Source organism: Marmota flaviventris, chromosome X (assembly GCF_047511675.1).
Source record: "Marmota flaviventris isolate mMarFla1 chromosome X, mMarFla1.hap1, whole genome shotgun sequence".
In the NCBI taxonomy this organism is placed as follows: domain Eukaryota; kingdom Metazoa; phylum Chordata; class Mammalia; order Rodentia; family Sciuridae; genus Marmota; species Marmota flaviventris.
The window spans coordinates 107286280-107313840 of NC_092518.1; the positions used below are offsets into that span (position 1 = coordinate 107286280).

General features: G+C 35.6%; 1 protein-coding gene across 3 annotated transcripts in view; it reads right to left on the bottom strand.

Moving 5' to 3' along the window:
* Tenm1 (teneurin transmembrane protein 1) overlaps positions 1–27561 on the bottom strand; it is a 556402-nt gene that overhangs the window by 72403 nt on the left and 456438 nt on the right. For 2 of the 3 annotated variants that reach the window (XM_027931186.3, XM_027931177.3), the window contains exons 21-22: positions 25968–25988; positions 20437–20669 (exon numbers count right to left, since the gene is read on the bottom strand). In XM_027931186.3, coding sequence (XP_027786987.1) covers positions 20437–20669; positions 25968–25988 — 254 coding nt within the window. The remainder of the gene's footprint in view (positions 1–20436; positions 20670–25967; positions 25989–27561) is intronic. The other variant, XM_027931196.3, reaches the window with a different exon arrangement.

Consider the following 27561-nt stretch of genomic DNA (forward strand, 5'->3'; position numbering starts at 1 on the left):
ACTCAGAAAATACTTTAAAAGGCTTCAGAGTTGTCATAAGGAACAATAGATTTGTGGACTAGTTAATCAAGAATTCTGTCTGAGAGAAAGACAAGGTCTGTATTCTTCTTCAACTCTCAAAGTTTTAGACTTCAGCTTTGCTGCAAGGCAAAGTGTATGAGCAGTTCTTCTACCTCTATCAACCACTACTTTCTAAGAGCTTACTGAGGAAGATGTTTTTCCTTTACTTACTAATTTATTTAAAATTTATACTAAATCTATTATATGTCAGGCACTGTGCTATAGACACTGGGAGTACAGGACAATGTAAAACAGATAAAAATTGCCCTTGAGGAGCTCAGAAATGTCAGGGGGATGGACAAATAATCAGGCACGAAGCCATTGGATAAGCACTAGTTTGGGGCAAGTTCAGGGTGCTATGGGAGCAGCCTTGGGGACGGCTGGGGATATTAAGGTTGCGAGTGATATCTGTGTTGAGTGATGTGTACGCTAAAATCTAAAGGAAGCGTTCAATTTCTTATGATTCTACTATGAAATCCAGGTAAACAACACTTAAAATTCACGAAGTATGACTAATATTGTTGATGATAACTATTTCCATTTGCTGAGGGTACTGTGATATTTCAGGTGCTGTGCTGAATTCTTTACATGTATTTTCTTACTTAATCCTCATAATAGACTTGAGAGTAGATATTATTTTCCTTTTTTGGTGAAAAAATGGAAATGCAGAGAAGTAAAGTGACTAACTCTAGGTTACATACTAGTTCATGTTTTTCTGAGTTCAATGATAGTTCTCTTAATCACTTACTATATTGTTTAGTTCAAATAGGCTACCAATTGCTTTACACATAGGAGTACCATATAAGACTAGTTTAAGAAGGTTCAGAAACTCCATGAGATTACCTGAAAAATGTTTTGTTTAAGGGTACTGTCATAGGAAGAGGGTCCATTGGTTATGTTAGATTGTCAAAGGGATCCATGCAAAATATTGTTAAGTATCTTTGTATTTCTGTACATGTCCTAGACTTCTTTGGAATTATTCTTCAAATATATTCTGTAACTTCATCCCCACAAAGTTGATGAATTTGGTGGAAGTATTGAGAGTTCCCATGTGGTGAGGAGTTTAATAACTTAGTTATTATTATATGAGCTCACACTTAAAGAGGAGGTCCCAGAAACTCATATGCTGTCAGTGGTCTGGTAGGTGATATAAATGTAAAAGTTAAGCCAGGCATTAGACCATATAGGTTATAGGGGAAATGAAGGTTAACTAAAAGAGAGCATTTCCCACCTAAATGAATTTTATATATATATATAATGTTATATATATATATATATATATTATGTTATATATATATATATATATATATATATTATGTTATATATATATATATATATATATTATGTTATATATATATATATATATAATATGAACTGGATTTGATCCTTGACTTTCCAGCTCATGATGCTTGCTATAGGATAATCAGGAAGGATATATCAACACTGAAGAGGCTGCTGTAACCAGAGCAGATCTATTAATTTAGAGTTCTAAATAATTAATTGAGCACTGCTGTTAAAAGTTATGTCTTGGAGCTGGGGTTGTGGCTCAGTGGCAGAGCACTTGCCTGGCACGTGTGAGGCACTGGGTTTGATCCTCAGCACCACATATAAATAAATAAATAAAATAAAGGTATTGTGTTCATCTACAGCTAAAAATATCTTTTAAAAAGTTATGTCTTGGTAAAAGAACGATGAAACCAAAGACAACCAAAGCTAGTTGTGATTCTCACCGCTGGAAAATGAAATACTTGGATAAATGTTGATGTAATTCTTTTTAAGAACACACTCTCTTTTGTTCCCACCAAGACGAAATCCCATAGTTTGTGACAAGTTACCTCATCAGATTTAGTCAAATCAGCCAGAAAAGTAGGTGTCCAAGTTGAATTCATCTTGCTTTTGCTCTGGCTCCATTTCTCTTCTTCATTTCTCTTTTAGAAAGTCATTTCCTCTTCAGTATGGCTCAGACAGTGCTATATATTCAGGTCATTCATTTTTTTTCCTTCTGAGAATAAAGTTAGATTGCATTTCCTAGCTTCTTCTACAGTTACGTGTAGGCAGAAGTGATGTATGTCACTTCTAGAACTGACCCCTAACAAAAACTCTGTTGAGTTCCTCTATAAATCTCCCCCTTCTCCTGTAGGCTGGCTAGTGGAATATTCTAAGGCCTATGGTATTTAGGATCCACTAGATGGAAGAAGACTGGTTCCCTGAATAACTGTTTGGAGCAGAGATTCTACCTCCCACCATCTGGCAATGCATATTGGACTGTGATGTGAATAAGAAATACATTATTGGTTTGTTAGGACTCCAAAATTACATACATTTGTTTAATATAGTTTTTAGCAGCCCAAAATTCATCAGCCCAAAATCATATTCACATTTCAAGGCTTTTATAAGATGGTTCTTATAATGGGATGCCATATAATATTTCAATACATGTACCCATTGTGTAATGTTCAAATTAGAGTAAACCTATCTCCTCAAACATTTGCTATTTCCTTGTGGTAAAAACATTTAAAATCCTTTCTTCTAGCCTTTTGGAATGTATAGTAAATTATTAGTTACCCAATTTATTCCTTCCATCTGTGATTTAGTACTTGGTGACCAACTTTCACCCCTGTCCCATATTCTCCTCAGCCTCTGGAAACCTCTATTGTACACTCAGCTTCTGTAACATCAATATGCTTCTTTTTCATGAAGTCTTCTCTGAAAACCCCAATTCATCATTGTCGCTCTTGTTTTTAAACCATAGAAGCTGTTGCTTACATATTTTTTTGAGATTTTTGAAGACTTTTTCTTTTTAGTGTACTATAGTTATACATAATAGTGGAGTTCATTTTGATGTATTCATGAATACACACAATTATTTGCCCCATTTCAATTCCTAGTTAGTTCTACCCCCTTTCCTTCACTCCTCCCTACCCTGATCCCCTTCTTCTACTCTATTGATCTTCCTTCTATTTATTTATTTTTTAAATTGGTACATTATTGTTATACATATAATTGGAATGCATTGTGATATTAATATATGTACACCACATAATTTGGTCAGCTTTATACCACAGCTCTTCTCTCTTTCCTCCGCTTATTTATGCATTTTTAATGTGAATTTTCCAATCCTGCTGTCTAAGCTAAGCTCCTCGAGGGCAAGAACTTGATTTTGTGACTTCTTTTTATATCTCAACAAATCCAGACTTGGACAAAAATGTTCAATAAATCTTCCTGAATTATAGACTAAATTTCCACATGCTTATGTTGAAATACATCTAACTTGAACAAAGTAAAGCATGCCAGGAGGTCAAAAGTACATACAAATGTCTTTAAAAATGTGTTTAGAAAGGAGGCAATGATAATCTCCTTCTCCCAAGACCTTTAAGAAGAGTATAGCACCTAACAATTAATGATGATTGTAGTATGGAAAGAGGGGGGGTTGACAATCAGGAAATAGATGAAGGACCACAGATTAAATTAACTGCAAATAAATGTGATCTATGTGGGTAGCTATACTGAATAACAGTGCTCCCTCACCACACCAAATCCATTTTGCTCTTTCAACACAGCCTTGTTGTGATCTTGTAATCTTGTTCAACCTTAGTATATGTCAAAAGTTATAAAGAAACAAAAATGTCTCAAGATTTTACCTTAATTTGTTTCACTACATACTATATAAGGAAAAGAAGAGAGAACACTGGCTCCAAGGTTAGTTTGGGGATCTGTGTTTCAGTCTGTCTTATTCTAAACATCAGCTGTAGGACTTTGGATAAGGCATTTAACCACTCAGCGTCTTGATTTCCTAGCCCATATATTATTACTTATTACACAGGGCAAAATTCTATGAAGCTCACAGGAGCCAATGGAATGAAAAGACTTTGAAGAGGACAAAGTATGGGAGTGCTAAGTAGTGTCCAAATTGCATAGTCATTGCTGTTATTCTTTCTGAAAGTGACTTTTCTAAGCCTAGAATGATAGACAAAGATTTTTTTAGACCTCTATTTTATTTGTTTGTATTTTTTATGTGGTACAGGGATTGAACCCAGTGCCTCATGCATGCTAGGCAAGCGCTCTACCACTGAGCCACAACCCTGGCCCCATAGACAAAGATTTCTATGCAGGCCCTGTTTCAACATTTTAAGCTTTTCTGTGTTGGAGAGATAAACAGAATAAGATGTTAGTCCATAAAGTCTTATGTAACCTTTGCCAGCACAGTGCCCTATGTTGGATTCACCACAGAGACAAGGCAGTAGTTGAAAACAATTTTGTTAGCTCAGGGGAAATACTGTACTATTGAACTATTGATGTAAAAACCTTCAAGCTTTTATAAGACGGTTAAAGTTTTCATACAGAGAATGAAATAAATCAAGCTCCATGCTGTGCAATTGGCTAAGGAAGATTCTGGGCCAAGGGTCATAGTGGCATTTCAACATTTAAAAGTGAAACCAGACACTAATAATGATATGAGTTAGTTTTCCTTGCTTTATAGAGGGTGTGTGTGTGTGTGTGTGTGTGTGCGCAAGAGAGACTTGGGTAAGTAGAATGTTCTAGTTCAGATCAAAATGTATACACTTTGTTTTATTTTTTGTGCTACAATTCCTGCACAAAAGATTCGTGGAGAGTGAGATTTAAGGGAATTCAGTACACAGTACTTAGTATTGTCTAAGATAAATGAGGTTTACTAAATCTGAGCTCTAAATTTTATTGCCCCCCTTAAAAATTCTTCAAACATAAAGCAACTGTATATAGGACACAACTCAGATACATTTTGAAGAAATGCCTCTATCATTTTAAGAAAACAAACCACCTCACAAGATCCTTATGTGAACAATTAGCCCAAGGAAGTAAAGTTCATTTATTGCCCATGGACCAGCAAAAAACTAATTGCAGTTGTTCCACTCTAGGGAAAATAAGTCTCTCTCAAGGTATGTGAGCATCCAAGAGGTTCTAATAAAAAAGCAAACTAAGTAGAATACCTTGTCCTGAATACTCAATAAAAGCAGGATATGAGGAACCAATCCAACAGTGCTTACTATTCACAAAGTAGGCAAACTCAAGAAGAATTAAAATTTCTATAGAATAATTATTTGCTCATTCAAAACAACACAGAAGGCCCATTTTAAATTCTTCAAATATCTGTACATATTGACTAATGAAGCTAATGCAAACAGAAGTTCACCCAGTCAGGAGTGGTATAGTCATTTGTGAAAGGGAAGGCACGGTGTAAATACAATTTTTTAGCCTTTCTAATGGAAGTTCAAGAGACATGTAGGAGGGCTGATTTGGGCTCAATCAATAATACACGAATGCAGCAACAGCATGCACGTATGCACACACACACACACACACACACACACACAAAACAGCTGAGTAAAAGCAAAAGATAGTCGAATTAGTTTTTATGAGACAAACAACTCATTGTACTGTTTTCTCTTTTCCACGCTCTGACCTACAAGTTTGACAATCTGTGGGCATGAGAAGGTTATACCCAAAGTTATGGAAAAAGTTGAATACCTTGTTCAAAGGGGTTGACAACTTCCTTAGCCTTGTCTTCATGAGACTGGGCTTTCTGAGGCTATCTCCTTACCTTTTACCTCTAAGCTTTTCAACCACAAACATAAGTTCATGAGAGACATGAGAGGAGAAGGAAAGAGTGTAGAGGCTGGTGGTAGAAGGTGGAAGATCTGCTTGTGAGACTGTGATTCAAATGAATTTACATAATCTCCCCCAGTTCAGGTTTTTGCCTTTGTCTATGGTGAGAATAAAAGCCGAGCTGCCCATATCAGTGGATTACTGTAAAGGCCAAATCAAATAACAGCTGTTCTGTCTGTGAAATCTTTCCAAAAGGTTAACACAAGTGTTGTTAACAATTATTTATGTTTTTGATTAACAGTTTTCTAGTATCATGCTCTGGTTTATCTGTTATATGATTACCTGCTTCAACATGGTTCGACTTAGATGCCAGGACCCCTGTGTGCAATTCTGTTAGTATCTTCTCTAGGCTGATAGTGATGATCTGTTTGTATATGATCCCGTATAATACACCACTCTCTTTCCCTTCATCATAGCTTTGCCTGCACTATTCCCTGAGCCTGAAATGATCTTTTTCCCTAGGATTCAAATCGGTTCATCTTTCAAGGCATAGAACAAGCCTCAAGAATTCTGATACACAAACTGATTCAAGCGCTTTCAAATATCTTGATGGAAGTATTTCCTTGTCAATTATATCAAGCAATTTCATTGGTCTTGTCACTACTTTATTTTCCACTGCCCTACCTTCTCTCCTTTACCTTATTCTTTTTTTAAATTGGTTTTTAGTTATACATGACAATAGAATATACTCTGACATAATTATGGAATATAATTTGTCTAAGTCCCCAGTACTTCCCCTTTCCTTCCCTTCCTCCCACCCCATTCCCTTCTCTCGACTGATTTTTCTGCTATTTACTTATAGATTTTTTAAAATTAGTGTCTTCTGGATGTACCTTAATCTTTGATTTCCTATTTCTTTTGGAGTTCACTTGACTTATTAGGAATAGAGGTTAAAATCCATTTCCCAGTTTTTCTTTACCCTTGTGTCCAGCTTTTTTTCAATTTCATTTCTTTCCCTCCACATCTTCCTTTTTCTGCTTATTTCCCTCTCCCTTTCTATCCAAATCCCAATCCATTTTCCATTCCCTGAACCCTTGTAATGTTTAAAGTTTATATCACAAAATTTAATGCTGGATTATGGTCTTCTTTAATGAGTCTCTCCCTTGCCTCCCCAACCACCTTATATTCCACTCCATGGCAGGGGCCATATCATTTTACTTCACTTATAAATCTTGAGTTTTCTGCTTGAAAAGCTTAACAAAACAGTTGATCTCAGGGAACATTGTTCTTTTTCTAACAAGATATACTGGGACCATGATGTGGGTTTGACAGAATACCTAAAACCAGTGGGAGTCTTATGAATAGGAAAGCAAGACCATTGGCACTGGTGTCTTATTGACATCAGTTAAATAGTTTGGAACTATTAATTAAGATGACAGCATCTCTTGATACCTGTCGAATAACCAGGAGGATTTTGTGTAATAATCAATGGTCACAGTGTTGAACTACAGTATTAACATAGTTCTTGCATTGCGGGAGTACTTTTTATGTTTATAGAATTAATGACTAAGATCTTTATTAGAAACAGAACAATTTGAGCAATTAAAAAAAGTAATTAATAATAACCAGTGAGTTTTATAAAGGAGGTAAAACAAAACCAAATGGAGGTATATTAAAATAATGTCACATACCATTTTTGCAACTGCAATGGTTATTAATCCAATAGTTCAAACACCTCCAGAATTTCCAGGAACTAGGAACATATAATTTATGGCTAATTCAAGAGCCAGTAGTTTTGGTCATCTCTTAATTGACTATTTTCTTTTAAAACATTCAAATTGATTATTTGAATAAAGCCATGCTATTAAAACTGGATCATATATACTTGGGAAATAAAACAGTGCCCAGCATCAGTAAAAAAGAGGGTTTTAACTGTTGCTCTGGGTTTTTTTTTTTAAATTCGAAGCTTAATGAGCTAAAATCAGAAGACATAAGATATAAAGTAGTCTTTTCTTAGTTCACTTTCCTCAGAAATGCCCCCAGTTTTACTACTCTGGGAAAGATGAGAAGATATTCCTGTACAAGATTCAAAGTCCTAAAGCAGGGCTGGAGCAGGAGCTTTTCTGCAGTTCTGATTTTACTTTGTTCAAGAGAACACAGAGAAAGGATTGTGGAAACCAATGTAGGTAGTCCTGGCAGAATACATTCTGATGAATTTTGGCTTGGGGAAGGACAAAACAGACTCATCAATCTACTACTATGGCTTCAATTTCCTTGGGTTAGAGATGCCTTCCAAAATGAGAAATGATTCCTGCCCACTCAGGGAAATTACCACTGTAATCAGCTTCCCTTCCTGAGTAAATACTGGTAAAATGGGGCACCTACCCACCTTCCTTTTCCCCAAAACCCATTACACAGTCTAACAAGATTTTTGAAAAACCAAATGGAATAGCTAGCAAATAAAACTGGAAGAAAAATAGAGCAAATAACACTGGGGCTTCCTGGCTGGGCTTTGATAGTTGAGGCTTGAAGATAACCTCACTTTTGAGTTACTAAGCCTGTAACTCCTCAGGGAAAAACTTTAAATGGGCCAGAACTCACTCCCAAGGAAACAGTGACTTTTTTTTTGTTCAATGATAAAATTGACTGTATTCAGGCTCTTCCAGGAAGTTCATGATCAGACGTTTAGGGAATTCCACATATGACACATAACTAGATGTGTTGATTCACTAATGGAAGAGCCATAAATTCAGTCAGTTAAAAAATAAGAGATTAATATCAGTCATTACAGGAGGCCTTGAAGACTGGTCTCATGTAGATACATATAACTTACAGGTCATTAAATACTCTATCATCTCTTTATGAATGATAAACCTTATTTGAAACAAAACAAATCAATTTTTGAAATAGAATGGCCAGACATAAAATTTTAAGTTGCTTTCTCAAACTTCTTTTTTTTTGTGTTTCAAAATTATGAAACATTTCAAATGAATACAAGTTGGAAAATGATACTACATACTGCCATTTATCCATCACCAGGATTTAGTAAATACTGACATTTTGTTCACATATCTTTTACAAAAAGGAAATGTTATCGATAGAGATAAAACCACATCTCCTTATCCCTTTACCCTTTTTCTTTCCTTCCCTAGAGGTAACCACTATCTTGAAATTAGTATCTTCCTATGCATGCTTTTATAAATTTTCTAATGTGTACATCCACAAATAATATATGGTATTGTTTTTCTGCTTCAAAAATTTGTGTAGGTGGACTTCAGGTATAGCTCAATGGTAGTACATGTGTTTAGCATGCATGAAGCCCAGGGTTCCATCTCCAGAACCAAAAAAGATGTAGGAAATAGATGTCATAATGGTTGCACAGTAATATGAATATACTTAATGTTTCAGAACTGTACATTTAAAAATGGTTAAAATTAAATTATGAACTGTTTATTTTACTATAACAAATATGTAAATTATATAATATTTTATATATCCTTTTGCAATTTTCTCTTTTATTCATCCAATGATATGTTTTTGTCCCTATGGATGCTTTTCAAGGAGACCTACTTCTTTCTTTTTTTCTGTTGTATAATGTTCCATCATTTGACTAAGTACTTATTATTAGATGGTTTCTATTTTTATACTTTAATGAATATTTTTAACACTTGTCTCCTTATCCCGTATGGACTTGTGACTTTACACACAATTTTTTTCAGCCATGTATTTCCCAGTAACTCTCTCTGACATGGTTGCCATTTTTGCTCTTTAGTTGGATAGTTAGTTTTGCAAGGTTTAGAATTAAATTGCAGCTGTGTATATCCAACCAATGAAGTTTGAAAGAAGAGAATATGAATACAAACAACTTTGAAAACAAAACATTAATTACTAATCTTGAAAATAATCTATTTAATAATATATATACTAAGTAGTCTAAAATATATTTCAAATTTTATCCTTTTTCTCATCATCATAATTTATCTGTGCAACGTAATAGTCGAATTCATCTTTGTGTAATTTCATCCTATATAACCCTATAAAAAAGGTAGGTGCTATTTCCATTTTACAGATGAGAAAACAGCAACTCAGAGATGGATTCACAATAGATTCAAAGATAATTTTATATATGTGATTCTGAAGTTTCTGGTTTTAACTTTTTTAAATAGTTCCTAAATTTTCCAAATTTCAATGGGCTTAAATGGGAAAAACACATAAAATGATTTAAGGTTCACTGAAAAGCCTGCCTTAAAAATAACTATCATTGGAGGACTTTTCCATCAGGACACAAACTGTAGAGACATTAAGGAAATATATTGATAACCTAATGCTATCAAGTTTGAAAATCTCTATAGGATGTTTAGTGGCTGGGGATGCGGTTCAGGGGTAGAGTAGCTGCCTCCAATGTGCAAGATCTCGAATTTTATCCCTAGTATGAAAAATGAAAAAAGGAGGGGGAGGGATAACAAATTGGAAAAAATATTTGTAATACATATGAGAAACAAAGGGATGTTTTTCTTATTTTTCAAAACCTGAATGACCTTGATTGAAAAGTTAGCAAAGGATATGAAAGCGAGCTTACTAAAAAGAAAATAAAATGGTCACAAAACATGTGAAAATGGCACTCAACTTCAGTGATAATTAATAGAATACAAATTGAAGCTACAAGATACTATTTCCCACTGATCAGATGCACATGCATTCAATAGAAAGTTTATATTCAGAACCACTGAAGGTATGGCAAACCCAAGTACTCTTAAATACTATGAGTGAAAGTACAAATATATTCATTTTTTGTGAGGATGATTTGGTAATATGCACTACTGTTAAAATTTAATGCCATATATTCACAATAGTTCTCCAAAATACATGAACTAGGTTGTTCACTGTGGAACTGTAATAATAAAAGATTAAAATAAAAAAGTTCATGAAGATGCAACTGGCTTAATAAATTATGATAATTCCATATGTTATAATATTAAGCAGCTCTTAAAAACAAAGAGGTAATTATGTACATGCTTTTATGGAAAGATCTTCAAGATATATTATTAAATGAAAGAAGCATGGTGAAGAGTAATCCATATGGTATGATTCTTTACACATAAGAAAAAGTAAATATAAAGGTCTAGAAGAATCTCAAGAAACTGTTAAAATAGCTTACATTTGGAGAGAGGACTGGAGTGTGTTTGTGGTAAATAAGCTTAAAAGTTTCTTTTTGCATTTTTCTATACAGTTCAAAAATATTTTTTATTTCTCAATACAAGGAGGGCTTATCTAGATAATGAGATTATGGATCATTTAATTTTTTATACTACTCTTTTAAAAATAGGTACAATTAATATCTTTTACTATTGATGTATCAGGATTCCAAGGTTTTCCACTTAGGTTTCTTTTTTGACTTATGGTATTATCCCTTCAGCAGGTGTCCTGTAACATATTCAGATAAGAATAACCCATTGTCAACCATCAGAACTATGCCACTCCTTTGGAATGCTATCACCCATGAAAGCAGAGACCTGAGTCCTCAGAGATCAGGCCACAGGACAGGACCCTGTGTGTGTGTGTGTGTGTGTGTGTGTGTGTGTGTGTGAGAGAGAGAGAGAGAGAGAGAGAGAGAGAGAGAGAGAGAGAGAGAGAGAGAATAACCTATTTTTGAGGCTGGGCTTGGTGGCACATGCCTGTATTCAGCAATTTGGGAGGCTGAGGCAAAAGGATCAGAAGTTCAAGACCAGCCTCATCAATTTAGACCTTGTTTCAAAATAAAAAGGGCTGGGAATGTGGCTCAGTGGTTAAGCTTCCCTGATTTAACTCCCCAGTACCCCCCCCAAAGAATAATAATAACCTATTTTTAAAAAATATCTATTTTTTAGTTGTAGTTGGACACAATAGCTTTATTTTACTTATTTATTTTTATATGGTGCTGAGATCAAACCTAAAGCCTCACACATGCTAGGTGAGTGCTCTACTGCTGAGCCATAACCCCAGCCCTAACAACCTATTTTTAAAGAATAATACAAAGCTATATTTTATTTCATAACTAAGCATTTGATCATTTGAAAAATAGCATTATTGTCTTTTGTTGACTTATAAAAATAAATGCTCAGAAAATGAAAGAGAAAATAAAATCAATTATCATTCATTCTTCAGAAATTATCATCGCTAACATGTAGATATATTTGCTTCCAAACATTTTTCTCTTTATGTAAATATATACTTGCACCCTTACAGATGTAGCACCACACAGAACATACAGATTTATGTCCTGAACTTTTCAATGAACATTATTTTGTATTTTTCTTACTACCTACAGTGCTGTACCAAGGTTTGTGGGCTGTGGGGCACACTTTGTACTTCTTGTAGAAACATTAAAATGATAAGGAGCCTGATGAATAGTAGCTCTGTTTTTACTAACATCATCCATTGGAAATTCTAAACAATACCAGTGATAAAATACTTCTCCCATGGCCCCATTCTCCTTTAACATACTGTTGTATTCCCGCCCAGTTCTGACTAGGTGTTATAGAAAAGGAAAGGGTATATTTCTATCTAGGAGAGACAGGGTACGAGTTGCAGGGAATCATGGAAGACAAAAGGAAGAGAAGGCATTTATTTCAAACATCTTCCACTTTACCAGTTTGCTGCTTAGATCCATCTAACTTAGATACCCTGTAAAAATCTGCTTTTTCTTGATTAAAAAGAAGCAGCAGTGTCCTTCTTACATGCATATAACTTAAGTCATTAGTGATACTGGTGTAAATGCTCTGTGTGATGCCATCTATAATCCTTGTGCTGAAGTGGTCAAAAATACAATAAATTGTTCAATTATAAAACAAAAATAAACTTCCTGACTCCATTTCTGTTTTAGTCCATGATGATGTTAAATTCATGGATTTCCAAAGACATCTTGGCTTACTATGTGTTATTTGAGTTTTGCACTATATATCTGCTCATTTATCCAGTATTTCTGAAGGATCAAGGAAGCTAAAAACATCTTCTGGTAACTCCTCCATTGTTGAGTGGATGTTCTGGATTCCCTGAGAAGTCAATGCACCGTAGACTACAGAGGCCTTTAAAAATCAGCAAAGCATGCTACACTTATCAGGAAATTATTACTCTGTTTCTCTGATTTTATAGTGAGCTCTGTGCATTTGGTAAACTTGGAATTGTGGGGCCATCTTATATTGATGATGGAGCAATATGGGGCCATGATCAAAGTTTTAACACTAGTACAGTTTCATGTTTTAGAACCTTAAAAACAAACATTTTGCATTGAAAGAGATTTCCTAATTAACTTCTGAAGAATTTGTACATTAAAACATCTTACCCTGCTGGAGAAGACTGATAAAGCAAATGCACTACCTTCTGCTGAGGAGAAACTGTATTTAGAAGGAACTTGCTATTCTCATAAAACTTTTAATAGGAAGAAGTGAATCAAATTCCTTAATTACCATTTTATGGTTGGTAAAAGGGCAAATTACATGCCATCCATTTCTAAACTTCTAAATGTCTCTGGTGCTTTTAATTAAAGCTGCCATCTAGAAACTACTAAAGTAATTTTACGCAATTAGTTATTTATAGGTTACCATAATACACCACTCAAAATATGATTTAAGTGATTTGCAGCCTGTTAGTGTGTGATCTCTGTCATTTTTTTGTTTTGGCCAGAGACTCTTATTTTCAATCTGTGGAGGCAATTCTTAAGTGGACAGATAAGAAAGGTGTGATATTGAGGAGCTGTGATAAGAAAGCAAAGTTATTTTGGCTAGTGATCTTAAAGAAAAAAAAGAATCATCATTCTATGCTGTCAGTCCTTACATACAGGGATCCAAGTTTCATTGTAGACAAAATTGTGATGTGAGGTATAGTCAGCCCTCTGCATCTACAGGTTCCACACTCTTGGATCAATCAACCACATATTGAAAATATTAAAAAGAAATTGTATCAGTACTGAACATGTACAGACTATTTTCCTTGTCAGCACTCACCTAAATAATATGGTATAACAACTGTTTACATAGCATCTATATTTTATTAGATATTATAAGTAATGTAGAGATGATGTAAAGCATATTAGAGGATGTTTGTAGATTATATGCAAATACTATGCCATTCATATAAGAGACCTGAGCATTTTCTGTGGATTCTGAGGGATGACTGTATTTCATTGTTATTCCCCCACCTCTCCTCACTTTGCTACTATTCTACCAGATACCTAGCACCACAATTTCTCATGCCATCAAGGTCTGACCTCACTTCCTCATTTTTCAGAATAAATGCTCCATTTTTCTGAGAACACTGAGGCTATCAGATAGAAAACCATCAACTTTCTAGCTCCTTCTACCAACAAACTTATCCTTATCCTTATATTACACATAACCTTGGATGGTCTTTTCATTCTCCCCTCCTAGTCATTGTCTACCCCCTTCCAGTTTCCTACAGATCTTGTTTTGGCATTTCTTCCCTTTCCTTGCTCCTCAGAAGAGTGATCTTCATTAGTGATATTTATTCTTTCATTTCTCATTGGCTCATGTAATGACTAAAATTTAGTTTCTGCCTCTACCACCATTCAAACCACCAATGGTAGCGTCTTTGATGAACTCATTCTCTAATGCGATGGCTAGAAATAGGCGACATATACTCTGGTTTCTCTTCAGATCGTATAAATCTTTCACCTTTTACTAGAAATAGGCAACATTTAATATTGGTTTCCATACCTTCTTAAAATGAGCTACTCCCTTGGCTTCCTGGACACCATGCTTTCTTGGCTAGCCTCTCCTTTTTCTGAAGGATTATTCTGCCTCTTATTATATTAATTTCCATTGCCTACCTTAAAATTATCAGAACTGCCTATGGTTTCTTGGCCCCAACCTTGCGCCAGTACATTTAATTATCCAATCACCAAAATGATCTAAAATACATGCATCAAATGATGCTGTTACTCAGCTGCTTCAGATCCTTTGCCAACAGGAAAATTTTCTTTCTTTTCATATCCCTGCCTTTCATATTACCCTTAAATATTTTTACTCTAATGGAATTATTTGTGATTCCTAAATATATTATTATTTTTGTTCATGTTGTGGTTCCTCTGTAATTTTGTTGAGAGCTATCCTTCAAGTCAATCCAAATGGTGAGATCACCAAGGTAGATCATATGTTAAAGGAATTTAAGAAAACCTTGCTGTTCTCATCACACAGGAGAACCAAAAGAACAGTCTAATTCTTGTTTCTGTACTTTACTCTCTCCCTCATAGAGACCTGTGACATCAATAAGACATCACTGATCATAGTCAGCATCTTTTCATTAATCTTAAACATAGCTTTTCAGAATAGCATGCACATGCCCGAGGAAGGAATAGAGCTTCAGGATATATCTCAGCTAGATCTAGGAAGGTATGAAAACTATTAGTATCTAGACTTTTTTAGACTCAGATTTAATAATTGCCAATAAAGTTAAAATATATTATGTATGGCTGGTGTCATGAATACCTGAAACTACTTTTGGAAGCTGCTAAGATTTAAGGATCATCCTTCTCATATGGAACAACCATCGGCAGTCACCTGGTATTGCCTAAGTCCTGCTGACTTCTCAGGTCACTTTGCTTAAAGATGTGCATGAAAACAGAGATATAATCCTTGGTGAGAACAAGAAAACCAAGTTAAGTCATTGACTAATTTCATCCTGTCCAGTCACTCCTTCACCCTCTGTATGTACTTAAAAAAATAAATGCATTCAAGCTTGTCACAAATTTTACTTTATATCCCCACCTAGTACCATTTCACATTCTGCTTAAGTACTTGGTCATCTATTACATGACTCATTAGTTTGAGTTCTCTGTAGAATTAAAGAAAGTTGCAGTAAAAATAATAAATGGAACCTAAGTTTCAACTACATCATCCATGCATGGTTTAAAAGCATCTTTCAAAGTCAATTCAAACTCATATACAATGCCAGGGATTAGCACTCCGTCAACCTCTTTGTTAAACTTTTTTCTTTGCCCCATTACATTGAAGTATTGATGAGTAAAATGGCAAATGTTTCTCTTTATTGGGATTCAAATCAAAATGCATAAAACTGGGTCAGATAAAGACTTCTTCCCAGGAGAAGTAGCCAGGGGCTATCATATGAAATTCTATTTGGAGATGCTTCCATTTTTCCTTCAAACACAATTTGCAGTTACTACTGTAGCCAAGAAATTTAATAAAATGAAGGTTTCCTGCCTTGGTCCCTTAAGGAAAATTTGGTGAAGTTCCTAATTGCAGAATCTTCCAAAGAGAAGTGACAAGGTTTCCTGGAGATTTATTTGAATAATTACATTTATAGACTATGTAAATGCTATGTAGTGCACTATGCATACACTCTTAGGTTAGAAAAATCAGAGAAATGAGTTTAATAGAAAAGGAAACTAGACTAAAGGTTCTTTATCTTGTAAATAAAACTACTTTGTTTCCATTGAATACATGTCATTAGATGAAAACTATTTCCCAATATTTCTATCCTTCCCAGAGATCATAGATTTTGTTATTTGAGTTTTACACTATATATCTGCTCATTTAGATTTTAGCAGATAGGGAAGTAGTGTGAGATAGTGGAGGTATCATGAATATTTTCTTCTAATCAGGCAGAACTGGTTTGAATTCCAGGAGTATGATATAAACTGTCTGACCCTGGGTAAATTTCTTAACTTATCAGTTTCCTTGTTTGCATGATGGGAATAATATTACAATATAGACTTGTGCATTGTTGTGAAGATAAGAGATACTGTGTATAATATATCTAGTACAGTGTATGGCACAAAATAGGGACCCAGTAATTATCTATGGTTATTGTAATACTTTAAAGCTTAGGGAAAGATCATTATGAGCCCTCAGTTTACAACTGAGGAATCTCAGGACCCAGTGTTAGAATGGCTAATGTCACAAAACCAGCCATGGCATCATTAAGTTATGTTCAGAAGATCACAGTGAGGTACAGTGACTTGCACAGAATCATTTAAAGAAGCATGGAAATTACATGTATTGAGCAAGAAAGTCCAGTCTCCCCCACTGGGTATTCACTACAATTTGCTGCCATTTTTCAGAAACAAAAACAAACAAAAAGTCCCCAATAAACAAAACACCCCATGGCTTCTAACTTTTTATGTTTTGCTGTTTTTTTAATCCCATTTGGTAATTGACTCTGACTTTAGGATGAGTGATCTCAAAAGCAAATTTTGTTTCATCTATTTTTAGAATATATTTGGAAAGTAAATTAGCTGTCTTGCAGATTAACATTTACTTGACTTACCTTGCATAATTAAGGACATGTTGGAGAGTCTCCCTATACCTGCAATATGTTGCTTGTTAAAGTCTTAAAGCAAGCTCTCTTTGCTAACCTAGAAATTGTACTCCCTAGATGTACATTTCCATTTTCTACTGATCTACACTTTTTCTTTATGAGCTTCTGAATAGAGGGGGAAAATTCTAACTTTTCTTTAAAGATATCCATTAAACAGTTGCTGTCTTTTAAGGGGGAAGGAAGAAGCTGATGTGCATGGTAGTTCTAAAGCAAAAACCAAATTGGGCTTTCTTGAGAGACAAAGAACCTGCAGGAGAACTTCAAAGATGAAATTAGCAATTAGCCATACTCTTCTCTCAATTTTCACACTGTGCTTTAATAACTTCTTGCATGATTTTTTTTCCTTCTATGGAAGTCCATGAAATTGCCCTGCAGCATTCCATATAATGAGAATCTCACTTCTGATTCACTGACAGGGGTGAGTACTGTCTATATTCAGCATAGAGATAGGTGTCATAGCTAGGCACCTAAGTTTCTGACCAGCATTTTTAGAGAAACTTATGTCTGAACATAGGTTCTGTCATGTGAATGATTTCATAGAGCACTATCAGTTTTTTTTTTTTTTTTTTTTGGTACCAGGGATTGAACTCAGGGGCACTTGATCACTGAGCCACATCCCCGGCCCTATTTTGTATTTTTTTTTTTTTTTTTTTTTTAGAGACAGGGTCTCACTGAGTTGCTAAGTGCCTTGCCATTGCTGAGGCTGGCTTTGAACTCACAATCCTCCTGTCTCAGCCTCCTGATCTGCTGGCATTTTCAGGGTTTTTAAACACTGTCAGCATGGTTGAAGGTGATGTGGTGGATATTTAGTGTAACTCGTACATCCCATTCTGTTAAATATTCTTGTTCACTTGCTGGATTAAGATAGTGAAGTCTAAGCTAGGTGTTCTTAGGACCCTTTGCTGCTTTGGATGAATAAAGTGTATCAGATTATATGGTAAAGGCCACTTTTGGAAAGATAGATAAATAAATCAGGCCAAAGGAAAATATACCACTGGCTATGACAAGAAGAAAAATGTAGTTTAATATTAGCTTTAATAGATGTATAAATTTTGGCATTCTCATTACCGATGCTTCAAGAGTTCATGTAAATCCTGTTCATCAGGACTCTATTATTGCTGCTTTCCAAGCAAAAAAAGCTGCAGTGAACCAATTATTTGCTTTATTTGGAAAAGCTGAGATATTCATTCTCTATGTGGCAGGTTGAATGTGGTAGGTGAGATGAGTGGTTTTCATACTAGAAGCAACTCAGGAGGATGTCAATTTCAGGCACAATACAGGCTTGATTCCTCCCTATTTCTTATGCAGACATCATTATAATACCCACAAAGTTTTAAACCTGTGAAAAAGGTGGCACCCAGCCTGATGTATTTCCTTTGACGATGAGCTGAGTTATTCATTCACTCATTAAATATTTATTGTGGACCTACTATGTATAAGAAATGGCACAGGGAAGAAAGAACACTTTACTGTAGTACTTGGGGGGCTTATGTTCTTCAAGGTAAAATTCATTCCCTTTAAACATCATTCCCTCCCATCATAAATATCACTGAAATTCCTTTTAGGAATATCTGGCATAAATACTAGTTACTTAATTGATCAATAACACAATAAGCACCTAAAGAATATACTGTGCTAAAAATTGGAGAAGTGGGAAAAATTAAAAAAATATGAGGTATAGTTTTTCATCTCAAGCAATTTCTTTTGGAAAAAAATCTCCCACTCATGAAAGAAATGGAAAACAAAAGAAGGCAAAATATAATCAAGTACTAATTTGATAGTGTAGACACTGTTAAAGAAATTCAGATATAATCGACTGGGGTTAGCTAGAAGGAATTTATGAAAGATAAAGCCTTAAAGAAAGTAAAGTCTTTGGGCTGGGGATATAGCTCACTTGGTAGAGTGCTTGCCTTGCATGCACAAGGCCATGGATTCAATCCCCAGCACACACACAAAAAGTCTTTAAACTTTAGTTGTTGGAACCTAATCCCAACATGGCTAATGTCAAAAGGCTAAAAAGTAACCTCTTAATATTTGAAATAATAAGTGACCATCTAACAAATCAAATACATTAACCCCACTATATTTATTGGCATGGAAAGATATTTATAATACATTAAGTGTGAAAATCAAGTTACAGAATAGCATTGCATAATATGATTCTAAGAGAATTAAAATATATGATGTGCATTGAAAAGAATAAAAATGGATAAATACTAAAACTTTAATGGTTGTTCTCTATAGGCGGTAGGTTTATGGGTGACTATTTTGTTTTTCATTATCTCTTTTCTAAGTTTTCTGCAACAAATGTATATTATTTGTGTAGCAATTTAAAAAATGGTTTCATATGACCCAATAAAATGACTAATTTGCAAAACTCACTAAAATAAATGTACATATGTACACTCATACATCTTGGAGAAGGAACACAGAAAAGTGATTAAATAATTAAGCAGATGGGATAGACAAAAGTTGAGCATCCTTCATATTAGTGGCCTAGACTGGAAATATAATCCAAGTCTACAAAATCATGAAGTTCACATTTGTTCACTAACTTCCAGGCAACCAAACTTGGTCCTTGAAGATTGAGAATAAAATTTAGGACAAATAAGAGTAAGACCAACCTACCACAGAAGGCAAACAAAAAATAGAATTTGTTATCCTAGGGGAGAATACAAGTAGCTTCAAGAATGATCTAGAGCTGGTCGTGGTGGTGCACACCTGTAATCCCAGTGGTTTTGGAGTTTGAGGCAGGAGGATGGAAAGTTCAAAGCCAGCCTCAGCAACTCAGTGAGACCCATCTCTAAATAAAATGATAAAAAAAAGGCCTGGGAGGGATGCAGCTCAGTGGTTGAATGCCCCTGAGTTCGATCCCCAGTACTCTCCCCCTCAAAAAAAAAAAAAAAAAAAAAAAAAAAAAAAAAAAAAGATCTAGATAAATTGGTGGGAAAAAAAAAGGTATGTTAATGGTTGTGAAGCAAAAAGTAGGAATGGTAAAGGTCTTTGAGATAGATATACAACACACTTGACAGTGGTAGAAGGTGGACACAGACCTGATCCCACTCAATGCAAACCACAGACGTAAAGGAGGGGCCTGAAGGCTCTCTTCTGGGCCAGTTTAACCCTTTAGTTGCTGGACTGCGGGGAGGTTTCAGGAGTTAGTCCCTGGGAGAAGTTAGGAGACAGGAGGTACTCAGAGGGCTTTGGCCAATAATTATTTATCAATCAGAAGGGGAGTGTTTCAATCTTTTGCTATCAATTATGACCATACTAATGCATGTTGGCTAAAATTTCACCATGTATATGCCTATCTTCTGGGATAGACTTAGAGTTGTTTGTCAGAGGCAGAATATTGAGATGGATGGATGAAGTACAGTATGGCAGTATGGCAGTCTTTGGATTTTGTGAAGCCAAATGAAATCTTTAGTTGATGAAAGGAAGATTTTTGTTGTTGTTTTTTACCTCGAGGGCTGTTCAAAGAAGCTTCTGATGCTCTCCCACCATCTCCGCAGTGACTCTGGTCAAAGGGAAGGCACTGGTCACCTGTTCCTGCTACCACTTCAAAATTCTTGGACAGATCTTTTGTTTCCACAAGAGACTTCAATTTGTAGACTTTTCGAGTATTGGTGTCTGATAGATACAGAGATTCAGACACTGGGTCCATGGCCAGATAGTATTTGTGAGCAGGGCTTGTGCTAAGAAAGAGAAAAATAAAGTTATTCAAAGCAATTTATCCAACATGCACCCCCTGGGGTCTGCTGTGTGTCACAAATTGAAAAATCTCTTAGGTGAAAGAATTCATGAATCTTCCTGCTTATATAAGGAGGGGACAGATACTTATTTTTCTTCTCATGGGTCTAGGTATGAAAAAAAATGTCCAATGTGTACTGCTAACTTGAAATGATGCTAGCATTTTAATATCATCAATTTTGAGGGTAGAAAGAAACAGGAGAAAAAAATCCCAGGAGATAACTTTTCTGATACTTTTCATACCCTGTTATCCAATTACCAATTGGGAGACTGCCTGAATATCTCACAGTCACTTCAAACTCAAAAATCCGAAACAGAAGTTATTTTATTTTTCTACCTTCCCCATCCCTCAAAAACATGTTCTTTTTCTGTGCTTTCTGCCTTACTTGGGGACACTGCCATCCTCCTAAGGCTCTTGCTGTCAGTTAAATAGCATGGCCAAAGGTAGAGAAGCATTGCTGGGAGGACTGTGCTGTAGATCCGCAGTCAAAATTTTCTTCTCCAAAGTTCTTTTTTTTTTTTAAGCTGATGATCAATTCCCTTATTCATTTTTCTTCTTTCAGGACATCATACAATTGATTATATTTAACTTCATTTAAGGTATAATCCTGATCACAGGATTGTGTAATCACATGCCATCTCTCCTAAAGACAACTTACCTTGACTATTTTGACATTTTTAAACTCTTCAATCACATATGCCCATAGGATCTTATGTTATTTTTGTCTGTATCAATGATTAAGCTCATTCTTTTTGAGTCTTATTAATTTCAGTGTTTTAATTGCTGCAGTAACTTTTGGTTTGAGGATATTTTACTTGAACCTAAGGTTCATGTGTGACTGGCATCACTCAAGCTGCAAACCTGGAAGTCATCCCTGATTCTTCTTTTTCTCTCTACAGGCAATTGTGTCTGTAAAGTAGCTTTCAGAAGCATCCTCTTCTTTCATGCCTCCTGCCATTGCATTAGTTCTAAGTTTCATCATCTCTGGCCTGAAGTATTTTCTATAGTGTGGTATATAGAAGTTTTTGAATATTTAAGTCCATTTTATCCTACACTGCCTTCAGGAGTATTCTGATGATTTGGCTCTCATCTTTAAAAACTTTTAAATGTTCTTGTGTGGTATACAAGGTTTCTCCACTTGATTCATTCTCATATGCCTTTTGAGGCTTTACTTCTTAAGGAAGCCTTCCCTAAATCTCCAGCTTGGGTTATTTGCACTGTGCTTAAGGGGATTATATATTATGTTAAATTATTTATGTGTCAGTATCCCCCCAAATAAACCATGAGAGCTCGGAGAAGAGCAACCTTTTCTTGTTTATCTCTAAAATGTTCAATACCCAGAACTCTGCCTAGCACCTAGTTGACTAAGTGAAAAAGTAGAAGCCACTCTTCTCCAATTCTTTCTCTTCACCATTACTCAAAACTAGCAAAACATCATGTTTTTTTTTTTAAGTTCTACCTTGTAAATTCTCTAGTCTGCCTGCTCTATCTCTGCTGTCATTAGTTGAAGTCTCCATCACTCCTTTCATCTGAAATATTTACTTGGCACCATTTCTATATTGTGTGTTTGTTTATTAATTTATTAAAATCATTTACTAAGTGCCTAAAATGTGCCCAAAATCTGTGCTATGATCTAGAGACCTACCTTTGTGTAAGATACAATCCCTTTCTTCATGAAACTCACAGTTTAGTAGAGGAGACAGACAAGTAATCAGGTCTGACTGTCATAAATCCAAATATTATGACAGAAGAGGTAGAAAGAGAGAAATGAGCAGAGAGGAGGGAATCATGACCTAGTAGCATCTATTGTGTTGTATTAGCATTATTTTAAAAAATTATTAACTGAAGTTAATACTTTATTGAGGTTTCCTTAGTTTTTACCTAATGCCCTTTTTTGTTTCAGGACTCCATTCAGGATATCAAATTATATTTAATCATCATGTTTCCTTATGCTCTTCTGGGCTGTCACAGTTTCAGAATTTTCTTGTTTTTGATGACCTTACCAGTTTTGAGGAATATTTTGTAGGATGACCCTCTATTGGAATTTGTGTGACTTTTTCTCGTGGCTAGACAGGAGTTGTGGGCTTTTGGAGGAAGACCACAAAAGTCGAATGCTATTTTGATCAAATCATATAAAGGGTACAAACCTATCAACATGACTTATCACTGATGGGGTTGACATTCACCTCCTGGCTGAGACAGTGTTTCTCCACTGTAAAGGTATTCTTTCTTTCCCACTTTCCGTATTTTTTGCTTTGGAAGGAAGTAACTGTGTACACCCAACATTTGAAGTATAGAGAGTTATATTCTACTTCCTTGAGGGTGGAACATCTACATAAATTATTTTGAATTCTTCTGAATGGGAGCTTTATCCCGTTTTCATTTATTTAAGAATTCACCAGTGGGGCTGGGGATGTGACTCAAGTGGTAGCGCGCTTGCCTGGCATGCACGGGGCACTGGGTTCGATCCTAAACACCACATACAAATAAAATAAAGATGTTGTGTCCACCGAAAACTAAAAGATAAATATTAAAAAATTATCTCTCTCTCTCTCTCTAAAAAAAAGAGAATTCACCAGTTTATTTATATCAATATGGACTCATGGATATTTATTTTATACTTTGCATTAAATCTAATGCTACTTTATTTTGTTGCTCAAATTGTTCCAGCTTTAGCCATTCAAAGCTCTTCTGTTGGCTCATGTGCCCCTTTGCCAAATTTGTATAAGTGTTGATTTTTTTTGATAGCACTTCCATACATTCTGGCACTATAAAATGTTCTACCGAGTCATCTTATACACTTCCTGCCCCAATCCTAGAATCAGTTATTTCTCCAAGAATCCCTAGTTCCTTGTATTGGAGAATAGTATTAGAAGCCAATATCTGGAGGCATATGTAAGCACTATTTTTGCCACACATCTCTCATTCTCTCCACCTACACTGTGAGCTCTTTGCAGGCAGGTACCATATTCACCTTTCTATTCTTAGTGCCAAATAGAGTGCCTGACAGATTTGGTGTTTGGTAAGTGTTGAACTAAACTGGACTGTGGGACGTGAAACTAAGACATAAGTAAGTTTAGGCCTTGAATACTTAACCAGCAATATGGAGGAGAGAGGGTCAAAGGTACCTTTAAAGACTGGTTTGTTCTTAATTGTATTCAAAATTGCATTTGCCCTCTCAAGCATATTTATGTATGTTAATAATAATAAGCCTGGAAAATACTAATGGGATTCAGGTTACAGTTTCTATTGGAAAAAAATCAGGTTCAGTTGGAATACTTGATTTTTATCCAATTACCTTCGTCAAGTAAGATAATCTGGTAGATTCCAGGAATATCTTCAACCCTGGAACCACCATGACAGGTGCTGTAAATACACTGAAAAAGGATCCAACAGACTCCAGGCTGATTTGGCAATTTTATCAGACAAGGAATCTCTGTAGCAGAGACTTCTTAAATAGGGGTTTGAGTGAAAGTTTTTACATTAGTTGAATTTTTACCTGCAGAATAAAATTTCTCCAATGTGCTTAGATCTTTCTAGAATAAAGAAGGAGTCACAACCATTCCCCGAAACAACTGTCAATACTTTGGTAGCCAGTTTGTGGAGTTTCAGCTAAGCCAGATTAATCATGCTTTGTTTAGAAAAAGCCCATAAGCTATTTCTCTAAGAGAAATGTTATCCACACAAAAGTACTTTGGAATGCATTACATTCATTCATTATTGAATATCTCCAATGTGCCTCTGAGGGAAGTTAGAATTAGCATTCCCCTCAAACCTCAGCTGGGGAAACCCAGACACATAGGGGGGGCTTGCCCAGGGTCACTAACAAGACTGGGCCTGTAGTAAGATTAGATTAGATTAGATCATGTGTGACTATGTGTGACTATGTGTGTAATATTCCATCAGAAATTGTTCTGAAATTGAACAAAAATCAGTGCTCTTGCCTTCTGAGTAACATGTCTTATTTTGCTCAGTGAGGATTTTCTCTAACTTATGTACTAGCATTTAGAAAATGTAATAGCCCACCATACCAAATTCAAATCTGATTAATGTTATTTTCTTGACAGCCAACAGTCAGGACATTCCCTATATTGGTATGTAATTTCTTGCCATTTCATGCCATTGCCCAAGTGCACTTCAGCTCTTTTGAAACTGATTACTTTCTACTTTCTGAAAACATGCCATACTTTAGAAAGAAAAGCCACTGTGCTACATTCCAATTTGCTATAATCCCTCGTGTCTAAATACATATAGCAATTTGAGAAATGTGAAGATTACTTTTATAATTAGGGTGTTAGACTTATTTTCACCTTCTGGTTAGTTTTACATTCAACCAGTGTCCTTCAACTTAGCAAAGATCACTTCATTCATGCTAGTTAAAATCACATAGATTGTTAAATGGGCAATTAATGCTTACAATTAATACTGTGCAACACTTTACCAGTAAGCAATTTGACAACCAATTTAATTTGCTTAAGGAATCAGTTATGCCAAAGTAGTGAGGCTGATCTCATGCATTGGCATTTAGGAAGTGGCATCTCTCAAACGAAATCCAAATTATAAACCCTATTGGTGCCATTTTGATGACAATCGGCATTTGGGAGTGAATAAATTCAGTTTTCTCTTTTACAATTTCAGGAATTTAGAATAGTTTTAACAAGTTTAATAAAGAAACAAATTGAATAAATACTCATTATGATTAATTCCAGAGCTATGTGACAATGATGGTAAGTGGTAAACAGTTATTTCAGAATTTTCCTATTCTTTGTGGTGGGAAGAAATAGAAACCATAAGGTTATACCAAAGAAAGAAAGAAAACTCTTCATAAGGTCATCATACACTTGACAACTCCATTTCTGGATCTAGGGAGATTGCTGTATTATTCCTGTCTCTACCTGCAACTTGAAAACAGCCAATCTGTTTGAACTTACAGACTAATTTGTGATATCACCTTAGGGAAATATGATGAGACTTATGACCTTGCTTTACCATGAAGTACTGAACTGCCAGATTTCACTTATCTTGTTTTCTTTTCAGTATGTTCTCTTCTAGCAAATTTCTACTTAGTGGTGGAGTCCTGTTCTTTTGGAAGACACTTACCTGCATCATAATTTCCATAAATTCACTTTCACATCATTTCTTTAACCTTATTTAAGAAGCAAAATTTCCATTAGCACATTATTGGGAGGTGGCCTCTTAGACAAGGGGGGTTAATAGGCAGCTGCCCGTGTCATTTACTTACCTATGTCTGGTATCTCTGTTTCTAGGGTGCACAAGGTATCCACGAGTGGCAAGTAAAAGCAAATAGAGAGTCATCAGTATCGTTCAACAATTCAAATCTAACCAGACACACCAACTCCTAATTCAGTTTGTTATAATTAGGGAGACTCCACAGGCATCATTTAGTCAGGTGTGCAACCCAAAGTTGACCCAATCTTCCAGGCTTCTTTTCCTGACATGGTGTCAAAGTGATTGTTCCAACTTCTAAGGCAAGTTTCTCAAAAAGTTCTCCCTGGACCACCTGCATCAGAATCACTTGAGTTCTTATCCATGTGTAGTTTCATGGTGCTCTTCCTAGTCTTACCATATCAGAATTCTGATATGGGGGTATGAGCCTGGGAATTTTATTTTTCACAAACTCAGCTGGTGATTCTGATACAGAGTTAGTCTTAAGAACCGCTGTACATGTATGAAGACATGAATTGATGTGAGCATACTTTATATACAAACAGAGATGTGAAAAATTGTGCTCTATATGTGTAACAAGAATTGTAATGCATTCTGCTGTCATTTATTTTTTTTTAAATCAATAAAAAAAGAACCACTGGGCTAGGAGCTGAAAAATCAGTGACTGCAAAGGATCTAACCATTCTAGGCTCTGCTTTGATGGCCAAAATAACCCTATCAAAATGTGAAATCATTGTGTTTTATATTCAAGTCAAGTGCTGGACAGGCAAAAACCCCTTATTAAATTTTAGAGGTAAAAATATGAATATCTGTGTGCATCTTCCTTAATATTAAAAAACTTCTTAATGGACCAGACATGGTGGCATATGCCTGTAATTCCAGTTACTTAGAAGGCTGAGGCAGTTAGATCTCAAGGTTGAGGCTAGCCTGGGTAACTTAGTGAGACCTTGTCTTAAAAAGAGTTGAGGATGTAGTTTAGGTGTAGCCTGCTTGCCTGGCATGTACAAGGCCCTGGGTTCATTCCCCAGACACACACACACACACACACACACACACACACTATTAATAAGTTGAAAGTATGAGGGTTTTCTCTTAGACCACAACAGGATGTCCTTAGTATCAAAACTGCTGCATCAATAAGCTGGGAATGGTGGTGCATACCTATAATCCCAGCAGTTCGGGAGGCTGAGGCAGGAGGATCCCAAGTTCAAAGCCAGACTTGGCAACAGCAAGGTGCTAAGCAACTCAGTGAGACCCTGTCTCTAAATAAAATACAAAATAGGGCTGGGGATGCGGCTCAGTGGTACAGTGCCCCAGAGTTCAATCCTTGGTATATCATATGTATCAACTATTAAAATTTTGTGTCTTTCAGTCATCCATGCTCAAAGGGGTAATTGGGGTGGGAAAACCAGAATTGTCAGCCCAGACTAAGCTGAACCCTTTGGAAGTCCCTGATCCATGAACCTCTTGGCATATGGTATTGCCTAGGGCATTTCACTCTGGGACATGGTATGAGGCTTCTTACATAGAGGACATAGACTTTACAGGCCTGCCTTTGGGTCAAGTCTGCTTGGAATTAAAAGGCTATAATGATCTGTGAAATACAGTCATTTTAATTTTAAAATCCTTTTAAATCTGGCCTTTATATC